The 21,356-nt window shown below is 37.2% G+C and overlaps 2 protein-coding genes across 6 annotated transcripts in view; one reads left to right on the top strand and one right to left on the bottom strand.

The window, feature by feature from the left end:
- LOC131032649 (phospholipid-transporting ATPase 3) overlaps window positions 1–21,356 on the bottom strand; it is a 417,034-nt gene that overhangs the window by 34,783 nt on the left and 360,895 nt on the right. The window lies entirely within an intron of this gene.
- Window positions 18,928–20,537, top strand: LOC131859944 (uncharacterized). Its single transcript, XM_059214247.1, has 3 exons — window positions 18,928–19,261; window positions 19,356–19,764; window positions 19,867–20,537. The coding sequence occupies exons 1-3, from the start codon at window positions 19,034–19,036 to the stop codon at window positions 20,415–20,417; spliced, it is 1,188 nt and encodes a 395-aa protein (XP_059070230.1). The 5' UTR covers window positions 18,928–19,033; the 3' UTR covers window positions 20,418–20,537.

The following is a 21,356-nucleotide window of genomic DNA, read 5'->3' as shown; positions in this document are numbered from 1 at the left end:
CTTGGACTGGCTTAATCCTCAGTCCATCCTTGAACCACATTTCGAATTTCACCGCGTTCTGGGTTCGTTTGCTATGTTTTTCCTTCAATTTTAGGTTTTTTCTCCCTGACTGCAGGTGGGAAAGTTTCCTTGAATTGCAAGTTTTAATGATTTTCTTTCTTTTAGTCTTTGTAGGGAAATTTTTGGCTAATTACAAGTGCACTTTATTGAAAAAAGAACTTGTAACTTACTTTTTATTTCCCCCTTGATGCTTTTTGGCTTTTTAAGTCATAATAGGGATTTTTTGGATAAGTTACAAGTTAATTTTAAATTGCATATTTAAAAGTCAGTTGTAATTCTTTTGAAAAACCCCTATTTTAATGTCTTTTGCTTGTAATGGGGATTTTATTCCCCTATTACATGTGTTGAGTTATTAAAACTTGTTGTAGGGATTTTATTTTCCCTTTACAAGTTATTTATAACTTGCATATCTCTCTCCAAAACCCGATTTTGCTTAGAAATGGAATAAAGTGACAATTTTAAACTTGCTATTGTGCCCAAAAAACCCGATTTTCTCCATAAAGTGTAAATTGAGGAATTTTAAACTTGCAATTGGATTTCTAAAACCCGATTTTGCCTTGTTGAGAGAAAAGTAACATTTTAAATTTGTAATATGGGAATTAAAACCCGATTTTCACTATTACATGTAAAATGAAACTTGTTGTTCTTTTCCAAAAACCCGACTAGCAATATTGGAGGATTTTGTTGACAATTACCACTGATTTTTGTGGAGAAATCTTAGGAGGAGGAAGGCGTTTTGGATTCCTTGATATTTTCATGCATTTTCCAAATCTCTTCATGCCATTTGGAAGAAATTAAAAAAATTATCGCTAGTTTTATGGTGTTTTGATAGCAAAACCGATTTTTAAAAACGCCACGATTTGTCTCATTCAAGTGCCACGAATCTTGTCTTTCCTAAATCGTTTTGGCTTGTCTTGCCTAGGCATGGAGGTTGGGTGCTTTACTTGACCGATTCTTCATGCTTTTAATGGGCATTTTGATACATATGGCGTTTTTTCAAAAACGTGGCTAGGGTTTGAATCTTCTTCTTTTGTCTATAAGAGATTCTTTCTCTTCACGATAGTTATATGTTTTGTTTTGTTCTTGCCTAAAATCGGTTTTGTGAGAGATTTTCCCCTTTGTTCCAAGTTTGCAAAGCAATTTGCAAATTGCATTGTCTTTCCCCATTTTCCCTCTTTACTTGCATTCGGAATTTAAAAACCTGATTGCATGTAAGATGAAAATAGTTGATCTACCCCTTTGCTTGAAAAATTTGAACCATCTTTTCCTGAAATTCCAAGTTTCAAAGTTGGAAAAAGCTTGTTTTTCCAAAATCGGGTTTTAAAAACTTGATTACAAGTAAAAGTTCTTCCCATTTTTCATATGATCAACATGGAAATGTTCTTCAAAAATCCATTCATAACCATCCGCACTTGTTGTTTTTGGTCATAAGCTTCATTTCCCTCATATCAAGATCCCTATTCCCACCATTTCATTCACTCATTTCACACCTTCATTCATTTCCCCCATTTAAAGTCTCCTTGCAGTCAACCATCCAAAACCCGAAATTGGTCCAAAATGCAGTCAAAAAACACTTGTAAATGAGTTTTAAAGGTCCAATTACAAGTGCAAACTTGTAGTTACCCATTACACATATGAAGTTGCATGTTTGTTTTCCACAACTGCAAGTTAATGCTCTTGTTTATCCCACACATGTAATGCAGCTTCCAAAACCCGAAATTCACTTGTGAGCCCATTTTTGCATCAATTTATCTCTTCCCTTGTCAGTCTGGTTTGCACACACGATCTACCAAATCAATGGATTAAGGCATGGGCCTTATTTTGCAAGCAGATTTCAAGAATGGAGGATGATACAAAGAAGAGATACAACAACAATTCATGGTTGAGAGCATAAAATGCTTTCAAGACAAAGATGGTCATGACATAAAAAGAGGAAGGCAACCCTTTCCCTCCTGAAAAGATAGTACTATCCCAAGCAAGAAGACAAGGATGCAAGTTCCCGTTCCGGTTCAAGATGTCTTTACCAATCCAGAATACTTCAAGTTCTAGCATCCTGAAGTGACATGAAGATCATCACAGACAAAGGATGATGCAGTTAGAGTCGCGTCTTTAGACACATGAAATAGTTTTAGTTATGCATTTGTAATTTTGTTTTGACAAGTTACATGTGAAAAAAAAGAAAAACTTTGTAATTGCAAGTTAACTTATTACTTGCACTTTTGTAATTACATGTAAAGCAACTACAAGTTGTGTTCAATTAGGACTGTAGTTGGAATAAGTCATAGTTAGTTATTGAAAAAGTCTTGGTGGTTGAGAGAATTTCTCAAGTTAGTTGGGATCCTCCCACCTTTTTCTCATGACTCCTCTTCTATAAATACTTGAGGGGTCTATTGTAATCTTTATCTTTTGGAAAACAAGCAAAAACTCTGCCAGATTTTCAGCAAAGAAGTCTTTGAGCTTTCATGTGTGAATTCTGTAAATGTTATTGCAATTTCCAATTTAATGAACAAGTTATATGCAGGATGGTGTATTTAAAATTTTGATATTATAACTATGACAATAATGTTGTTGTCTTTCTTTTGCTACAGGTATGGAGGATGAACATGTGTCGATTTCAATGTCATCTCCTTTCTTTTGAATGATGTATATATATAAGGTAGTCACGATCAAGTGGCACCTTGATCGGACATGTCTTTTAGACATGTCCGACCAAGATGTCACTTGGTCGTGACTTTTACAACCATCAACCATCAACCGATCCACTCGGTGTCTATGATAACTAATCGGTGCCATTGATAACAGATTCTTATAAACATACCTGATAATGAATCGGTATCATTGATAACAGATTGATATAGACATACCCGATAATGAATCGGTATCATTGTAAATGATAACAGGTCGATATAAACACACCCGATAATGAATCGGTGTCAAAGCAAATGTTAACAGATCGATATAAACACACCCGATAATGAATTGGTGTCAAAGCAAATGTTAATAGATCGATATAAACACACCCGATAACTAATAGCATTAGATCAACGCTTAACTTTGTTAAGCAAGTCGTCGATCTAATTCATCTTTATCAATGTCAATATTATAATCATGATCAATGTTATAATCTGATAAACATATTCAGTTCGGAAAGCATAAATCAGATAATCTAATAGCATAGATGAGTAAACCAAAACAGAATAGAGGAGATTAACGGGTAAGGAAAGTCTTATCTTGTAGAAGCTACTAATGCATTAACAAATTCAAGAATTGAAAGGAATAGAAGGAAATTGCTCAAGCTTCGAGTCTTTGTGCTACATTCTTGAGTTTGTGTTCTATATTACCTTTCTTGCAAGTGTTTCTTAAAGAGCTTAATCGCATTTGATTTGCAGTCTTTGTGCTGCAAGTATTTGAGGTTAATATAAATTAGAATAAATATTCTTTTGAGAGGAGCTGTAAGTCTTTGTGCTTGCACTTATTCTTAAGAGAGTTTAAAAGCATATTTTGTGAGAAATAGCTATGAGTCTTTGAGCTTATACTACTTCCCATTGTTTTAAGTAGAAAAGAATAAGATATTCTAGTCTTTGAGCTGTTATAATTTGTTTTTGAAAGCGTTAGTATAGAAAAGGGTAGATAGGACTTCATATAATCAAGACTTTGAGCTTGATATTGTTGTCCCGTTCTGAAGGAAGTGACGGAAGTCTTTGAGCTTTCAGGAAACTTCATTTCCTTTCTCTCATTTCATTTCAAAAGTTGTTACTGCTGTTGTACGTTAAATTGATATCACTTTTCTGTGAAGAGAAAAGGATATTGGCTTTCTTGAAAGAAGAAGAAAGACTGCTATCCCATCCTATTTTTTTTAAAGTTGTAGTTAGATAGGGGGAGCCTTCCCTTAATTAGGAGAGGTTTACTCACACTGTGGTTGAAACCACAATTTTGTATATTTCCCCAAGTGTACAAAATTTTCAACTAACAAGACGATTGCAAATTAAACATTATAAAAGGGCACTTGGATTTCATTTCATTCATTCTTGAATCATTCAACATTTGTCTTTTCTAGAGAAGCTTTGGCTTTGAAGAAGAAACCTAGGGTTTTGCTGTAAATTCAATCTTGGAGAACGTAGCCTCTCTTCAATTGTGCAAATATTGGTGGCTTTAAGTAGAGGTCACGTTTGTGCTCTATTGGTGAAGAAGTTTAGGAATATATAAAGGTTTCGTTGAAGATCAGAATATTAAAGAGTTAATCATTTGCAGATCAAAATTTGTGCCGGCTGCTACAGTGTGGCGTGAATAGTGTCACGCTACAATAAACGCTACAGTACTAAGGTATTTTAGTGGAGTGTATCATTAGGATTTGCAAGAGTTTGAAGATTAGGTTGAGTATATGAAGATCATATCGTTGCTGGTATTTATTAGTTGAAGAATAAGTGAGTCGATTGGAGGAATAATTCTGATTTCATTCTCAGTCAAGAAAAAGCAGCAGTTTGGGAACCCACGATTTAGTCCCTTGAGGGCATACTTTGCTTTGATCTGTTCTAGGTGTTTGAGCGCTCCACTTGGGAAGCCTAGGAAACCATTCTAAGAGTTGTTTGGGGGGTGGATTAAGTCTGCCATAATTTTATATTGAATCTGCACGTCAGGAACAGGGGTGGCAGCAGCTAGGAGGTGCGATTCTTCATTGAGAGGATCTCAGAATTGTTGAACATTGCTGATCAGGCCTGCCATTCACCTGCAATTCATATAGGCTCTTCATACCAGGTTTTCTTCATCATATCGTAATATCTATACATTGTATTTTTTCGAAGGACTAGACTAAAAATCACTTGCAGCCTTTGAGGCACTTGTATGAGCATGTTAGTAGTAAAAATCAGTTTCTATATTAAGCATTATAATCAGATTTGTAATCAGTTACATTGCATCAGCTTATGAGATTAGAATAAGAAGTGGTTGGTAGAAGTTTGCATGCCAACTATTTGTGAAAATGCCTCATAGCAGGAGTACATTGTGCCTGAATAAATCATTTATCAACATAAGAAAGAAAAATCTTGCCCTTAATTACTACTTCATTGGTAGTTAACTTGTATTGTTCGAAGCATTTCAAAACATCATATATATCCACCAAAAACTTAGAACAAGCAAACAAAAAACTATTACCAGCAACTTCAAGGGCACAAGACAAGTGTTCTTTAGAATTCCTAAGTCTGAAACACAGAGGTTTTTAATCAGCTTTGGACTAGGGTACTTACAGTGGTATCAGAGCGGTTTCCTGCCATTCTGTTGGGGTTTGAATTAAATTTTTAGAGAGATCGCATTGCATCATTTGAGTGACTAGCACACATAAGTTTCAGCTATGGGTTAGTACAGTGTTGTAGGAAAATCCAAAGAAGAGATTGACCAGGATGCCATCAAGACAAGGGAAAGATGTGAACGGGAAGCTCTTCGACTCTTTGAGGGCTATCAGAGTTTGTCAGATAAATTTAAAGGACAATACTCTCTTCATTATTATCTGATCTCGTTTGTTGCCAGGAGGCCTGAAGAGATTGGGTTGGTAAAGTATACTAGGAGGGTGTATAAGGAGAACATTTCATCTAAAGGGTCACAATTCAGTCATGGGAATAGTGTGAGCAGGTATGGTAGAACTACTAAATCAGCTTATGAGGATGGTTCTACATCTAATCTCAACGATCAGGTTATAGGAACTCCCATCATGAGCAAGAAAAAAATGAGAAGACAGGGTCTATGCTTCACTTGCAAAAGTTATCGGGGGCCTAACCACCAATGCGTAGATAATGAGGTAAAGAAGCTTGAGGAAGACCTAGTTTTGACACATGGATGCACTGAATAAGTAGCCACAAAGGAGGCAGATTTGGAGATGCACATATTGCATGAAGATGTTGGGGTTCGCGAGTCACATCATTTGGAGGGACAAAGAGGATCCCATGATGAAGCCATTGAGATAAAGGACGTTTATACACATGCAGATTTACCTTGCAGCCATGGGGCAGAAACTATGGCACTCAATTTTCCTATGAAGACACTCCTTGAACCAACACTTGGCGATGGATAGTTAGCAGAGGGTGAAGTTTTGGTTGAGTCTCTTAAGGACACTACAGATAAGTATGATGTAGCTCCTGATTTTTTGTTTAATGACAGCAATCATAATGTTGAGCTTACTCATGAGATAGCAGCCATTCCTCGTGAAGATGATGGATGTATGGTGTCCCATAACATTGACGCTCGAGATTTGGGTGTTAAAAATGAATTATGTGATGTGGATCAAGTCATTGCAAGTCTGATTTTGCAAATCAGACCTTAGAAGATTTACTTGTTGATGATGAAGTTGAAATTTCTAAGGCAGTTGTAGGGGAAAAGTACTTGAGTCCTTTTGAAGATGAAGAAGAGTTAGAACAAGAGGGTGATGGGCCTAAACAAAATGCTGAAAGTAACTTTCATGTTTTTGATAATCCACTTTTTGAGATAGAAGTTGAGATATCCTATGTTAACCCACTTTATGAGGTAGAGTTGTAGGATGATCATGTTGAAGGACATGTGCATGAGGAAAGGGTCCCATATGAAACAAATGAGGGTTTTGAGCTCCCTGAAATTTTTGTATCAGCAATTGCTAATGAATCTTTTGATCATTTTGTAGATGCCAATTCAGTTTATGTGCAAGGAATTTTAATTCATGAATCACACGAGTCTGATTTACAGGATCAAAGGCATGAGCCATCTACTGATTCTAGTGATGGGAGTAGTGGGAGTGATGAGGAGTGCATTGCCCTTGACTATGACAATCAACCATTGACAGAGGTTGGTGCATTTTATCTTGACTGCATAGTATGGAGTGCTCATCACTTCTCCTTTGGTCCACACGGAGAATTTGATGACGTGTCGACATGGAGTGGCTCAGAGTTTATACCATCCATTGTGGGATGGAGAGTTTCCACCTTTAGAAGATGGAACTGGAGGCTACAAGTACCAAACTCTGTTGTTAGCAAGAGATTACTTGCAGGGACAGCAGTCAGTTATCCATCGTGTTGTTATGTATCCAACAGGGTTTGGTACTTCTACATCACAGAGATTTCATATAGATGCATGGTTATAGGGTGTTTGTGGTGTTAATAGTGTTGAGAGGTATTCACACATCAGCCCATTGCAAATGGGGACCCCCACTTTTTTCTTGCTTCTTAGGTGTGTTTGTGTCCTTAGCTATTAGCCTTTGCATTTGAAGGGGAAAATAAGGTCAGGCGGTCAAGAGTCAGGTGAATAGCCCTGTGTGAAATGTGAAGTGAGTAAGTTTATAAGGTTTGCATGTCATGCTGGTTAATCAGGAGTCTAGTTAAAGAGTTTAATAAAGTTGCTAGTAATGTCAATCCAAGAGTTCAAGGTTGTAGGTAAGCTCCAATTGAGTGAATTTTCCTTAAGTCTTTTGCTTAAGGATTGGTGTAAGTATGAGTTTGAGCAATTGAATGAATTATTCCAAGGATTGAAATCTTGTGCAATGAAGTAATTAATAAGTTCATTTGTAATCTACCTCATCTCTGAGTCTTCTCTAGGTTTGAACTTCATGACTTCACAGTTTGAAGCGGACTTCAGGTTTGAAGAGTTGGAAGCCAACTTCATGTTTCAAGGATTTGGAGCGAACTTCAGGTGAGGGGTTTGGAGAGAACTTCATGAAGGAGGAGACTGGAGCGAATTTCACCTTCAAGGCTTCACAAGTGAAATGGAAATGAAAGAAATTTACAAAACACCTACTTCATGTTCAAGTGTTCATGAAGGAACTTCAGGAGTTGCCACTTTGGAGCGAAATTCTTACTTCATGAGTTGCTACTTTGGAGCAAACTTCATGTGTTAGACATTTGGAACGAAATTCTTCATGTTGAAAGTGGAAGAGTGAAGGAAATTTAACAAGCACATATTTCATGATGAAACACTCAAGAGTGAACTTCATGACTTGAGCAAGAGGAGCGAAATGCATACTTCATGACTTGAGCAAGTGGAGCGAAATTCTAACTTCATGAGTTGCACTTCTCAAGCGAACTTCATGAGTTGTCTTATTGGAGCGAAGTTTGAACTTCATGACTTGCATCCTAGGAGCAAATTCCACCTATGAGCATACACCAGCAAGTCTACATGAGAAAAGTTAGATGATAAATGAAGGATGATCGCCTTGAATGAATTCAATGCCAAGCGAACTTCATGAGTTTGTATATTGGAGCGAAAAACATAGAGTTTGTATATTGGAGCGAAAAACATACTTCATGAGTTGAACAACCAAAGTGAATTTCCTACTTCGTGATCTCACAACTTAGAGCGAAACTCATACTTCATGAATTGAGTAATTGGAGCGAAATTCCTACTTTGGGAGTTGAAGAATTGAAGCGAACTTCAAGTTTGAGGCTTTTGGAGCGAACTTCAGGTTCAAGAGATTTGGAGCGAATTTCTACTTGGGTGAATTTCATGACTTCAAGGTTGGGAGCGAACTTCATGAATAAAGAAGGATGAGCGAATTTCATATAAGACCGGACTTCATGAGTTGATAATCACAAGTGAACTTCCAGATGGAGACCTTTGGAGTGGATTTCATGTTTGAAACAACTTCATGACTTCATGTATTGGAGCGAACTTTAGGTTTGAAGAGTTTGGAGCGAAATTCACACATGAAGCAACTTCATGAGTTGGAGTGATGGAGCGAACTTCAGGTTTGAAGACTTTGGAACGGATTTCATGTTTGGAAAAGACCAGCAAGCCTAGCAAGCAAGGCAATGGAAATAAGACCTCATGTGCATACCCCTTAGATCGAAATTTACAACTTCATGAGTTGCTGTTTCGGAGCGATATTTACAACTTCATGAGTTGTTGTTTTGGAGCGAATTTTTTGCAACTTCATGAGTTGCCACTTTGGAGCGATTTTATAACTTCATGAGTTCAAGGTTTGGAGCAAATTTTCTACAAGGGTAAACTTCGTGACTTAGAAGATTGGAGCGAATTTCATGAATAAGCAAGGTGATTGAACAAGTTACAAGTACACACCATGTAGAGCAATCTTCATCTTCAAGCCTACACAAGCAAATCTCAACTTCATGAACTTCACAAGCTCAACATGCAACAATAAACTTCATGATTTGACCTACATGAACAAACTTCACAATTTGAAGGGTATGAGCGAAGTTCAAGAAAATGAAGAAGATTAAGGTGAGGGAAATTTAATGAACATCAAGGATGGAATACACTTCAAGACCTCCTCTTCACGAGCAAAAAGCAACTTCAAGTGTCCCTTTATGAGGGCGAATTCTCTTCAAGTGTCCCTTTATGAGGACGAATTCTCTTTATATGCTTTAATTAAATCTATATATCAAGTATATTTGATACTCGCTTGTTTCTTTTGCAGAAAATGAAGAAAGAAATAAGGAGATCGCACAAGAAACGTTCAACGACATGAAGAGAGTCACAAGAGGAGTTTGGAGTTTCGAAGGAGGAAGACAACGGTGGCATCAGAAGTACATCAATACTTCAAAACTAAGGTTTACACCTTGCACATCTATGATCAAGGCATTCGAAGAGCAGATAATTTCAGAAGAGTTAATCAAAGTTTGCCTCTCATCATCGTCATCCCTCTAAGTAAACTGAATAATGTTGACTATCAAGAGATATCTCTCAACATCCTTTCATAATGATGAATCAAATCAAGTCCACAAAGTGCGAGTTGAGGTGGAATCCTAGCCATCATCCTAGTCGCTACCTCACCAATCAGAGAAGTTCCACATCAGCTCGTCTTGATTCAATGAACCTGACTCACCAGTGATGGCACAAATCCGAGGCACCTACCCTTGTTATCTATTGGTCCACACTCATTGAATGTAATTTTCCCATTGGCTAAGGAGAGTTTGTTGTAACAAACCCTAATTAGGATTTCATTGTAAAATCTTAGCCATTGATGGAGAATCAATCTTGGCCGTTCATTGTAAATGAGCTCTCTATAAAAGCTCAGACTCTTCATTTGTAAAGGTTAATGGAGAATAGTTAGCTAATAGTGAGTAGAATTCATTTGTAAAGGTTAATGGAGAACAGTTAGCTAATAGTGAGTAGAATAGAATAATAGAAGAATAGCAATTAGAATAGAAGTTAGATTAGGAGAAGGCAAAGATTGTTGCCAAACCTTGTTGTAGAGAACAATTGATTTCATTGAAGTCATGGTGGATTTGATTCGTTACTTCAACAATTCGCATGGTCTTTGCTTCTCAATTTGCTTTCATGTAATTAGATTGAGTGAAGGGATTTGTTGAATGTATTCATGTGGAATCCGCCTAATCCATACCACTAGCCTCTTGCTGCTTGTAAGTGTGCCTTGTGTGGTCAATTGGAATGATAGGAGCTTAACTTCGAATTGTTCTACACCCAATGCTTATGCATTAACTTGAATGGTGATCAATGTTTGATAGTATTGATTCGAATATCTGTGAAATATACTTAGAAGATTGCACTAAGCTTGTGTCAAATTGTTCAAGTTGATGGTGAGACCTTGCTCGGTAGGATTCCATCTAGTCATTCACTCATCTTCCTACATTCTTAGGATTAGAATAGACTCTCTCAACCCCTCATCTTTTGCCATTTTTTTAAAACTCCAGCTAGTTTAGGATCAAAAGCATCACCATATTGTAACATCAGATGATCTAAAGTTCCAGCGAATCAAGCATTCAGGCATTCGAATGTAAGTCCCCTTGTGATACCAGCAATCACATCAACCAACATAGCTTATCCACATGTAGTGACCCTACATTTATGAACCTTGGAGTCTTCTCAAGTGATCCTTAAGCTAATCTTCAACATTTGAGAGATTTTGTTCAAGAGAGGATAAGATACTCTTGGGTATTTTATTTTGTGTTCGCATGTGAGTAAAAAACACATCAACAAGTAGGCATGATGGCTGGGCTAGTTATCACATCCATGAGGGTTTAGTAGAGGACAAAGAGAGTGTGGTGTAGCAGATGCTTCAATATGTTCTTATCTCCACATGACAGATGGATGTGAGTTCAGACTATTTTGGGATCCGGGAGGTTACAGGTATGACACTGTAGTTTGGACGGATCCCATTGAGTTGCTTCACCACTTTCAATGTGATGATGATTATGCTAGAATTGTGCAGGGGAAGTCAATGGGTAATGTGTATGGCGGACTTCCATTCTGGCTATGGGATCCAGGGATCAATTTGGCTGGTGGATTGCTTCTTCCTTCTATCAGGATTGACCTAGTTACAGGGTATATTGTGTAATATCCCCAACAATTTTTTTTTCATTTTTTCAACAAGATTACAAACGCAACCACACCCGTTAGGGTTAGAGAAAAAAAACTAAACCAGCTAAAAGGAACCCTACACCTTTTGATCATCGAGAGCCCAAGCAAGGAGGGTGAGAGTATACGGTAGCAGGGGATCATTAGATGTAAACTGCTGGAAAATATAGATTACAATAATGGGCAACAAGCCAATCCCTTCCACTTTCCAGCCGGAATAGAAAACTAGAAAGCTTGGCGGTAAACCAACCAAGGAGAAGAATGACAAAACCAAGCACGAATCACTCTACCGCAATATTTCAGCGGGAGGACTGAACACTTACAACAAAACTCAACTCAACCGCTTATGCAACGGGAGGACAATTACAAACAAAATATCACTCTACCGCTTATGCAACGGGAGGACAGAATTACAAATATCAAATGTAGGTGGCAAACCAGCCGCTTCCAATTTTCAGCGGGTATGCTTTACAGTCCAAAAGTGGTTGATAGTACTACTATTCAACCTTACAATATAGAGAGAAATGATTAGAATGGGAGAACAATGTAATCACAGTGAAAGCTACCTCTAAAACCAACTCAAACATTAAGCAACTATTGCTGTTCTTAATTCTAAAAATACATAACACGCAGACCAGCCACTATCGGAAACACCAAAATGCTCATAACTAATTCAGATCTACTCGAAATCACACCAAATCAAAAGTAAATGAGAAAAATGACTTAAGCGAAAATTTTAGAACCTCAAACCTGCAACTTCAAGTCCAAAAACCAGTGGCACGCATCCCAAGGCATCTATGGAAAATGCACCCGAGCTAAGAACTTCGATTTGCAACATAAAATTCATATCAACGAACTTGCAGCTGCAAATTGGTGGACCTCATCGCTAGAGTGGTAGAAAACATCAGAACCAATACCCAAAATGAAATGATCAACAGGTAGGGAGGTATATTCGAAACACTGCTTTCAACCACTTCACTACCAACAACACACGAAAACACACCTTCACTCAGAAAACTGAAAATACCACAGCAAAACCCATCACAATGAAGCTCATTCTATTCCTCTGGATGAGAAATAGGCTCTCCCACCGTTAGGTACTATCTCACAACCACGAAACTGGCACAAGCTAGGAAGCACTCAACTTTGAACCAATAGTCTGGCACAAATTCGGCAGCACTTCGTTATAAAAATGTTCAAGATGCCAAATGAGAGACCAAGCTCTCATATTTGTAGATTCCGAGACCCCAAATTCACCTCCAAATGGCGTCCAAAATACAACTTCTTCATTTGCATTTCATTTCCCACTCCTTAATGTGTTTAGCATCCAGTTCCTAGGAAAAAAGTTCGAACTTTTTTCCTTGGTGTATAACGTGCAGCTTAAAACATAATAAACTCATGAAATATGCCTCCTTTTCTCACGCCACTAACTTAGGGAAAATATAATATTTTTAGGTGCAGAGTATTTTTCCATAAGTCGTCCAAAAACACATTAATTATTAACTTTAGCATAAAGTAATAATATTTAATAAATCACTAAAAATCAAATACTGATTGTGCCAAATTGACTGATGGGTTGAAATGCCAAAAACCAATAACTGGACTAGGCCGGGGCTCTGAACTGCACTGCTAAAAATAGAATTGCCTGAAATGGCACTTACTTAAAATAGTAAGTCCCCAAAACAACTCCAAACAACCCGCTTTTTAAACCATGAGAAGAAGCTCAGAAACTCAGAATAATCTCAAAACCCTAACAGCTACCACCAACTTACTAAAAATAATAAGTTCAGAATTCCTCTGAAAACTGAATGCATGTTATATCACTGCAAAGCTCTTGAAAAACCTAGAAGGAATCCACAAATGAAGTTGTAGAAGCCCTACCGGATAAGCACCTATTAGATCATACAAAGCTCCACAAAAATAGGAAACCCTAATGCTTCATTGCACTCGGCCTACGGGTCTCCGGGATAGGCCAATGGATCATTGATTACTCCTCACTAAGAAGGGGACATTACACATTGGTATGACATTGACGCCACATGATTTGGATGGGGCATTCTACAAGATGGTCTGGGATCCCGACATTCAGTTCAACATTGAGTGTGGAGTTTGGGATCTTTTTGGTAAATCAGTATTTTAGATAGGGCTTACTTATGAGCATTGCAGCATGTATAGTGTACAAAAATCATACGGGTTCATCTTTGGTCTATTTGTACATGTTTCAATTACGATGCACATTTCTTCTGCGCATGAGATGGACAGTTGGTTTGACATCCATTTTTGCACAGTTATGATTGCTGGTGCTATGGGAGTTGGTTGGAGATGTGAGGGACATTTCACAGTTCTCTTCTGGGGCCTCCTGAGGAGTGGAGTTTCTTTGTAGTGGAGATTGCTTGGGGACAAGCAAATTCAAAGAGGGCAGATTGTAATGTCCCCATTTTTGCGAGCATTAGAGTTTGAAGGATTAGCATATCATTTGACCCTCGTAAGCTAGTATGGTGGATTAGAGGGTCTAGTTTGGGTGTTATGGACCTCTTTAGGTGGTAGATGGCTGTGTTTTCCTCTCTAGATTGTTGGTATATTTTGAGGCTAGGCTATTCAGAGGTTTCTGGTTCCATTTTCAAAGACTTACTATTTATAGTAAGTCAGTGGTTGTTGGAGAGAGACCCTTACTATTTTTAGTCAGGCAGTTGGATGCATAGTGGATATATTGGTAAACTCCCAGGTTCAGATGGAATTGAGAAATAATGATTAATGATGAAGTTCTAATGTTATAATTATTATTAAATTTATACTTTAATAATAATTAATTATTAAGTGCATATCATTAATAAATTAAGTGGACTTTATTTAAAAAGGGAGTTATAAGTGAATAATAAAGTATACTTTATATTTAAATATTGTGAACCAAAAAGGAGGGAAAAGAAATGAAATTAAAGTAAATTAAAGGAGATGAAGAGAAATGCAAATTAAGCATTTTAAAAGGGCATTTGGATTTCATTTCATTCATTCTTGAACCATTCAACATTTGTCTTTTCTAGAGAAGCTTTGGCTTTGAAGAAGAAACCTAGGGTTTCACTAATTCAATCTTGGTGAACGTAGTCTCTCTTCAATTGTGCAAATACTAGTGGCTTTATTTAGAGGTCACGTTTGTGCTCTATTGGTGAAGAAGTTCAGGAATTTATAAGGGTTTCGTTGAAGATCAGAATATTAAAGAGTTAATCATTTGCATATCAAAATTTGTGCCGGCTGCAACAGTGGCGTGAACAATGTCTCGCTACAGTAAATGCTACAGTACTATGGTATGTTGGTGGAGTGTATCATAAGGACTTACAAGGGTTTGAAGATCATGTTGAGTATATGAAGACCATATCGTTGCTGGTATTTATTGGTTGAAGAATAAGTGAGTCGATTGGAAGAGTAATTCTGATTTCATTCTCAGTCAAGAAAAAGCAGCAGTTTGGGAACCCACGATTTAGTCCCTTGAGGGCATACTTTGCTTCGATCTGTTCTGGGTGTTTGAGCGGTCCACTTAGGAAGCCTAGGCAACCATTCTAAGAGTTGTTTGGGGGTGGATTAAGTCTGCCATAATTTTATATTGAATCTGCATGTCAAGAACAGGGGCGGCAACAGCTGGGAGGTGCGATTCTTCATTGAGAGGATCTCAGAATTATTGAACATTGCTGATCAGGCCTGCCATTCACTTGCAATTCATATAGGCTCTTCATACCAGGTTTTCTTCATCATATTGTCAAATCTATGCGTTGTATTTTTTGAAGGACTAGACCAAAAATCACTTGCAGCCTTTGAGGCACTTGTATGAGCATGTTAGTAGTAAAAATCAGTTTCTATATTAAGCATTATAATCAGATTTGTAATCAGTTACATTGCATCAGCATATGAGATTAGAATAAGAAGTGATTGGTAGAAGTTTGCATGCCAACTGTTTGTGAAAATGCCTCAGCTGTAGGAGTACATTGTGCCTCAATAAATCATTTATCAGCATAAGAAAGAAAAATATATCTTGCCCTTTATTACTACTTCATTGGTAGTTAACTTTATTGTTCAAAGCATTTCAAAACATCATATATATCCACCAAAAACTTAGAACAAGTAAACAGAAATCTATTACCAGCAGCTTCAAGGGCGCAAGATAAGTGTTTGTTAGAATTCGTAAGTCTAAAACACAGAGGTTTTTAATCAGCTTTGGACTAGGGTAATTACATAACTGAAGATCTGACTTCGCAGACCTGGTACAAAAAATTGGAGCAGGATCTGAAAAAATTATCAATGCCAGTAGATTGGCGTTAGAATAAACTTTCAAATCATATCTCATTTGCCCAATTTCGACTCTGTTTGGTTAAGTTATGGCCAAAAAACCACAAGTGGGTCAAAAAGAAAATTGGAATATTTCCAAAATATTCCCTATTGCCAGAAAAAGTTTGTCCTTTTTCCAAATGGAATATGCCTTTTTGGATGAATATTCTGCTGGGGAGATCTAAATATTTTACAAGAATATTCTTACGCATTGAATTGGTAATGACGTCACCCTGATGCATGGTATTGTGCATGCCTAGACCTACTATGCAGGTTCATACGACAACATACCATGCTGCAAAAACAAAATTGATTTGATAAAAAAAATATTTGAAATTTTTTTTATATTAAAATTAATGAAAAATTGAATGGCCTGCATTTAAAAAAAAATTTGCCACGCAATTGAAGGTACAAAGCCTATGATATGTCGTATGTAGTACACTTGTACAGATCAGTACAACTGTATGGATTTTTGCATGCCTTTCGAGAACCTATGAAAAAATCACCTGAATTTTGCCGAACTCAGATTTTGACTATTTGACAAGCGATCTTAAGATTTTTTGGCATTCTCAATGTGATGGTGAGATCAATTTTGGTCCAAAGTGCCCAAATTTTTTGTTGCTCCTAGATTTTGCCTTGATTTTTGTGCCCTCAGCCAAATTGATCCAAAACTTCAACTACTCATATTTTGACGAAACGATAGCCGATCTATAGGTTTTGGGACACTATGAACTTGCAAGGCAAAATCGGGGTTTTTTGACCAAACTGCAAGTTTAAAATACTTGTAAAAGGGAAATAAAATCCTTATAACAAGTTAGAAACACTTGCACATATGTAATGGGGATTTAAAATCCCTATTTTATGTGAAAACCATTAAAGTAGGGGTTTTTTGACCAAACTGCAAGTTTACTTGCAGTTGAGCCAAAAAATCCCTATCTTAACTAAAAATGACCAAAAAACAATAAAAAGATAAAAACATCAAAGGGGAAACTTAAAATAAATTACAAGTAACATATTTGAAATAAAAGTGCACATGTAATTGGTCAAAAATTCCCCTACAAAGACCAAAACAATGAATATCATTAAAACTTGCAGTTTGAAGAAAATTCTCCACCTGCAGTCGGGGTTTTAAAACCGAAATTGAAGGAAAGGCATAGCAAACGAACCCAGAATTGGACGAAATTCGAAACGTAGTTCGAGAATGGACTGAGGATTAAGCCAATCCAAGGATTAGTCAAAATTTTACCTCGGGAAGCATGCCATAGAGTAAAATTTTTCATTTTTTCATAAAAATTTCATCGTAGTGGTCCTTCATTTTTGGAAACAAAAATGAGGACAACAGCTCCTCCGCTGTCACGACACTATTGTGAAGACTATGGTTGTTGCCAAGAATACCCATGAACCGAATCCCGAGGAACTAAAAGCAAGCATCCAGAAATTTCAAGGATTTGTGTCTTCACAAAATGCAACTTAAGTGTTTTTCAACACTTAGTTGAATTTTCCCTCTTTTGTAATCTTTAGTTGTAATTTAGTTTTGACAAGTTACATGTAAAAGTATTTTTTGTAAAATGCAAGTTACACATTACTTGCACTTTTGTAATTACATGTAAGTCAACTACAAGTTGTGTCCAATTAGGACTATAGTTGGAATAAGTCTTAGTTAGTTGGAGTAACTCTTAGTTAGTTAATGAAGTCTCAGTTATTTATTGAATGAGTCTTGGTGGTTGAGAGAATCTCTCAAGTTAGTTAGGGTCCTCCCACCTTTTTCTCAAGGCTCCTCTTCTATAAATACTTGAGGAGTCCATTGTAATATTTATCTTTTGGAAAGCAAGCAAAAACTCTGCCAAATTTACAGCAAGAAGTCTTTGAGCTTATGTATGTGGATTGAAAGTTTTTGAAGAATAATAAAGAAGGATTACTCAAGTTTTGAGTCTTTGAGCTATATGTTTGAGTTTGAGTCTTTTTATTTCTTCTATGCAAAGTGTTTCTAAAGGAGCTTAGTCCAATTTGATTTGATGTCTTTGAACTGCAAGTAGAGAAGATTAATTAAAATAGGAAACTCTCTTGAAGGAGCAGCAAGTCTTTGAGCTTGCGTCTATTGTTGAGGAAAAATTACTGTTTGATAAGAAATAGCAACAAATCTTTGAGCTTGCATTAGTTCTTGTCTTTGTGTTGAAAGAATAGATTATTCCAGTCTTTGAGCTATTATCTTTTATTCGTTGTAAAATTTAGTATAGCAAAAGGTAGATAGGACTTCCAACAGTCAAGTCTTTGAGCTTGATATTGTTGTCCCGTCCCGAAGGAAGTGACAGGAGTCTTTGAGCTTTCGGAAAACTTCATTTCCTTTCTCTCATTTTACTTGAAAGTGGTTACTGTTGTTCATATTCAATCGCTATCCTTTTCTGTGAAGAGAAAAGGATATTGTCTTTTTTGAAGAAAGAAGGAAGACTGTTGTCCCATCCTATTTTTATTTCAGTTTTAGTTAGATAGGGGGAGCCTTCCCTTAATTAGGAGAGTTTTCACTCGTGTGCTGTGGTTGAAACCACAATTTTGTATATTTCCCCAAGTGTACAAAATTTTCAACCAACAGACAGCAGAGGCATTGGCAGCCCCAATGAGAGATATCAGTTCTATAGCGTCCGAAAATATTGGAGTGGGCAGCAATACATCTAGTTTCTTCATTCCTCGTAACACGCCCGGTGCGTAACCCGGATTGTTAGGTACTGCATGGAATAAGGAAGTGCATCAGTAGACAAAAGAGGCAATGGCTAGATTTTGGTTTTACAACAATATTCTGTTTAGTATTGTTAAGAGTCCATATTGGGAGCAAATGGTTAGTGGATTGACCATTTCTGGTAAGGGGTTCGAGTCCCCAAGTCGTTATGAGTTGAGTGGGCCATTATTGTAGTGTGAGGTCCAAAACACACATCAATTGGTGGAGCGACAAAGGAGGAATTGGGAAAAGAATGGCTGCACCATTTTATCTTATGGGTGGACAGATAGTAGGAATAGGACACTCATAAACTTTCTAGTTGCTTCAGGGGGACAGGTGGTATTTTTAAAATCGATTGATGCCTCAAATGAAGTGAAGAATGCAGAAACCTTGTGTAATATGTTGGATGAGGTGGTGACCGAAGTGGGAGTGCAAAATGTTGTTCATGTTGTGACCGATAATGCAGCTGCATATGTGGCAGCCGATAAACTTCTACAGGCTAGGCATCTGACATTATTTTGGAGCCCTTGTGCTGTTCATTGCCTTGATTTACTCCTCGAGGACATAGGGAAACTTAGTTGGGTGAAGAATGTGGTTGAAGATGGAAGGGAAATCACAAAGTACATCTACAACCACACATGGGTCTTGGAGCTTATGAGACAACACACTGATGGTAAGGATCTTGTGCGTTCAGGAGTCACATGTTTTGCCACGAATTTCCTCAACTTACAGAGCATATTACATGCATTGCCCAACCTGAAGAGGATGTTTGTGAGTGAAAGATGGTTGGAGAGCCTTTATTGTAGGAAGCATGAAGCAGAGAAGGTCGTGAAAGCCATTTTTGATGATAGATTTGGCAAACTCATGAAGGAGATCATCAATGTAAGTCTTCAAAGTTCAAATTTCAATTGATGATTTATTGTTTAATTTTCTAATATTACACATTGCTGATTTTTGTTAAATTTGTCATGTCTAGTTGTCAGAGCCGTTGGTGAGGGTTCTACGGATGGTGGATGGGGATAAAAACCCCATAGGGTATCTATTTGAGGCCATTGATAAGGCCAAAGAGGCAATTCAGCACTTGTATGGGTCAAACAGGACCAAATATGAACCCATATGGCGCATAATTGATCGAAGGTGGAACCGACAACTCCACCAACATATCCATGCTGCTGCCTACTATTTGAACCCCAAGTTCTTTTACTCCCGCACTTTCAAAATAGATGAGGAGGTTCAACTTGGCCTTGACACATGTATTCAGAGGTTGATTCCTGATGAAAATATTCAAAACCTCATTGTTGATGAGTTGCAGAGGTACAAGAAGGAAGATGGGCCATTGTTTTCTTCACCTATTGGTATTTGTAAGAGAGACACCCTACTGCCAGGTAAAAGAAAATGTGCTCTTAAATCTATTTTACCATTTATTTCAATCTTTAAGTTTATAAAAATCTTTACCAAGTTATAAATGCCAATTTGTATGCTTGCAGATCTGTGGTGGGAAGATTATGGTGCCACAACGCCTAATCTCCAAAAGCTTGCAATCCGCAAATTATCTCAGCATTGTAGTGCTTCTGGTTGTGAGCGCAATTGGAGTGTCTTTGAGGCCATTCACACAAAAAAGCTCAATAGGTTGACTCAAAAGCGCTTGAATGGCCTTGTATATGTGCGGTACAACCTTCGACTGCATGAAAGGAGGGTACAAGGGAACAATTCATATGATGCACTTGACATTGATGAGATTGATCCATACATAGCGGATTGGATTGCTGAACCTGATGGTGCTACTGGTGATATTGATGTGGATGCATTTATCACTGACACTCAATTAGATGAGATGGAGAGGGAGGCAGCTGAATGGGCAACAGAGGTGGCAGAACGTGAGGAGGCGGGAGATGAGTTTGTTGATCCAGAGGATGCAGATTCCTCACCTGTTGAGGATATTGTAGCAGCAGCAACTACTGCTGCAACACCATCTACTTCAGCACCCACTCAGCGGCAACAAAGTTTTTTGAGCTTTAGTCGTAAAGGCAATCTATGATTTCCAGTTTTCAATGATATGAAACCATGAACTTAATATGTATTCAAACTTCATAGATTGATTTGTTTTTGTGGTCTAGAGACCCTAGACTCTACAATATGTATTTGACTCAAACGTATTTACTATATAGAACTTGAACTTGTTTTTTGGTATATCACTTTGCTATATGGTATGTATTTGACTCAAACTATGATTTATATATGATGGAAACTAGTAATATGCTATTGTGTTCTATAAATTTAGTGTATACATGTTTTTATTAGAATATTTTAAGAAATTATATATTTTCAAATGTTCGATAATTTTGCCGATTTATTGCCGACTTTTTCTTGATTTTTTCCCGATTCCCGATTTTTTTAAAATTTTCGGCCAAAAGATTTATTGCCGATTAAGATATTTACATCTTTGACTTAAGCTATTATTAGCCTAATTAAATAAAAGGAAAAAGCACCTAAGTTTAGCTTAACTAAATAAAGTAATTAAAGAACCAAATTAAATAATAATTAGAAAAAGTGTCCCAATTACTCCAACCGCTACCACCTTTGATCGGGATGATATGCAAGCTTCCAGGAAATCATGGGACTATCCAAACCTGTTACCACATCCTTATTTAAGAAGCTGATTCATCTTTAAAGAAGTCAGCATTGAATTAGGAAATCAACATTTCTATTGTGTGACAACAAGGTGGACATGGAGGCATTGTAGAATTCCAAAAGATCACAAGTTTGGTTTGTTGTGTCATTTTCCCATAGGAAGTTGCCAAGTTTGTGTGGGGATTGATTTTATTAATCCCAGCCACTGCCCATGTGAATGAGTAATTTCCATTCAAGAAGACTTATTATTGAAGGAGCAGGAAATTTAGGCGTCCAAGTGAGTTTCAGTTTCCCTTATTTCCAAGGAATAATTGCTGCAATATTAGAGAGTTCAAAATCATTGAAT

Source organism: Cryptomeria japonica, chromosome 11 (genome assembly GCF_030272615.1).
Source record: "Cryptomeria japonica chromosome 11, Sugi_1.0, whole genome shotgun sequence".
Taxonomy (NCBI): domain Eukaryota; kingdom Viridiplantae; phylum Streptophyta; class Pinopsida; order Cupressales; family Cupressaceae; genus Cryptomeria; species Cryptomeria japonica.
This window is presented reverse-complemented; position numbering and strand designations above follow the sequence as displayed.

Excerpts from the sequence above, each read along its gene's own strand:
- LOC131859944 (XM_059214247.1), top strand. The coding sequence starts at position 19,034 with ATGAGACAACACACTGATGGTAAGGATCTTGTGCGTTCAGGAGTCACA. Across the intron at positions 19,262-19,355 it reads TCATGAAGGAGATCATCAAT|TTGTCAGAGCCGTTGGTGAG; the intron begins GTAAGTCTTCAA and ends TGTCATGTCTAG. Across the intron at positions 19,765-19,866 it reads GAGAGACACCCTACTGCCAG|ATCTGTGGTGGGAAGATTAT; the intron begins GTAAAAGAAAAT and ends GTATGCTTGCAG.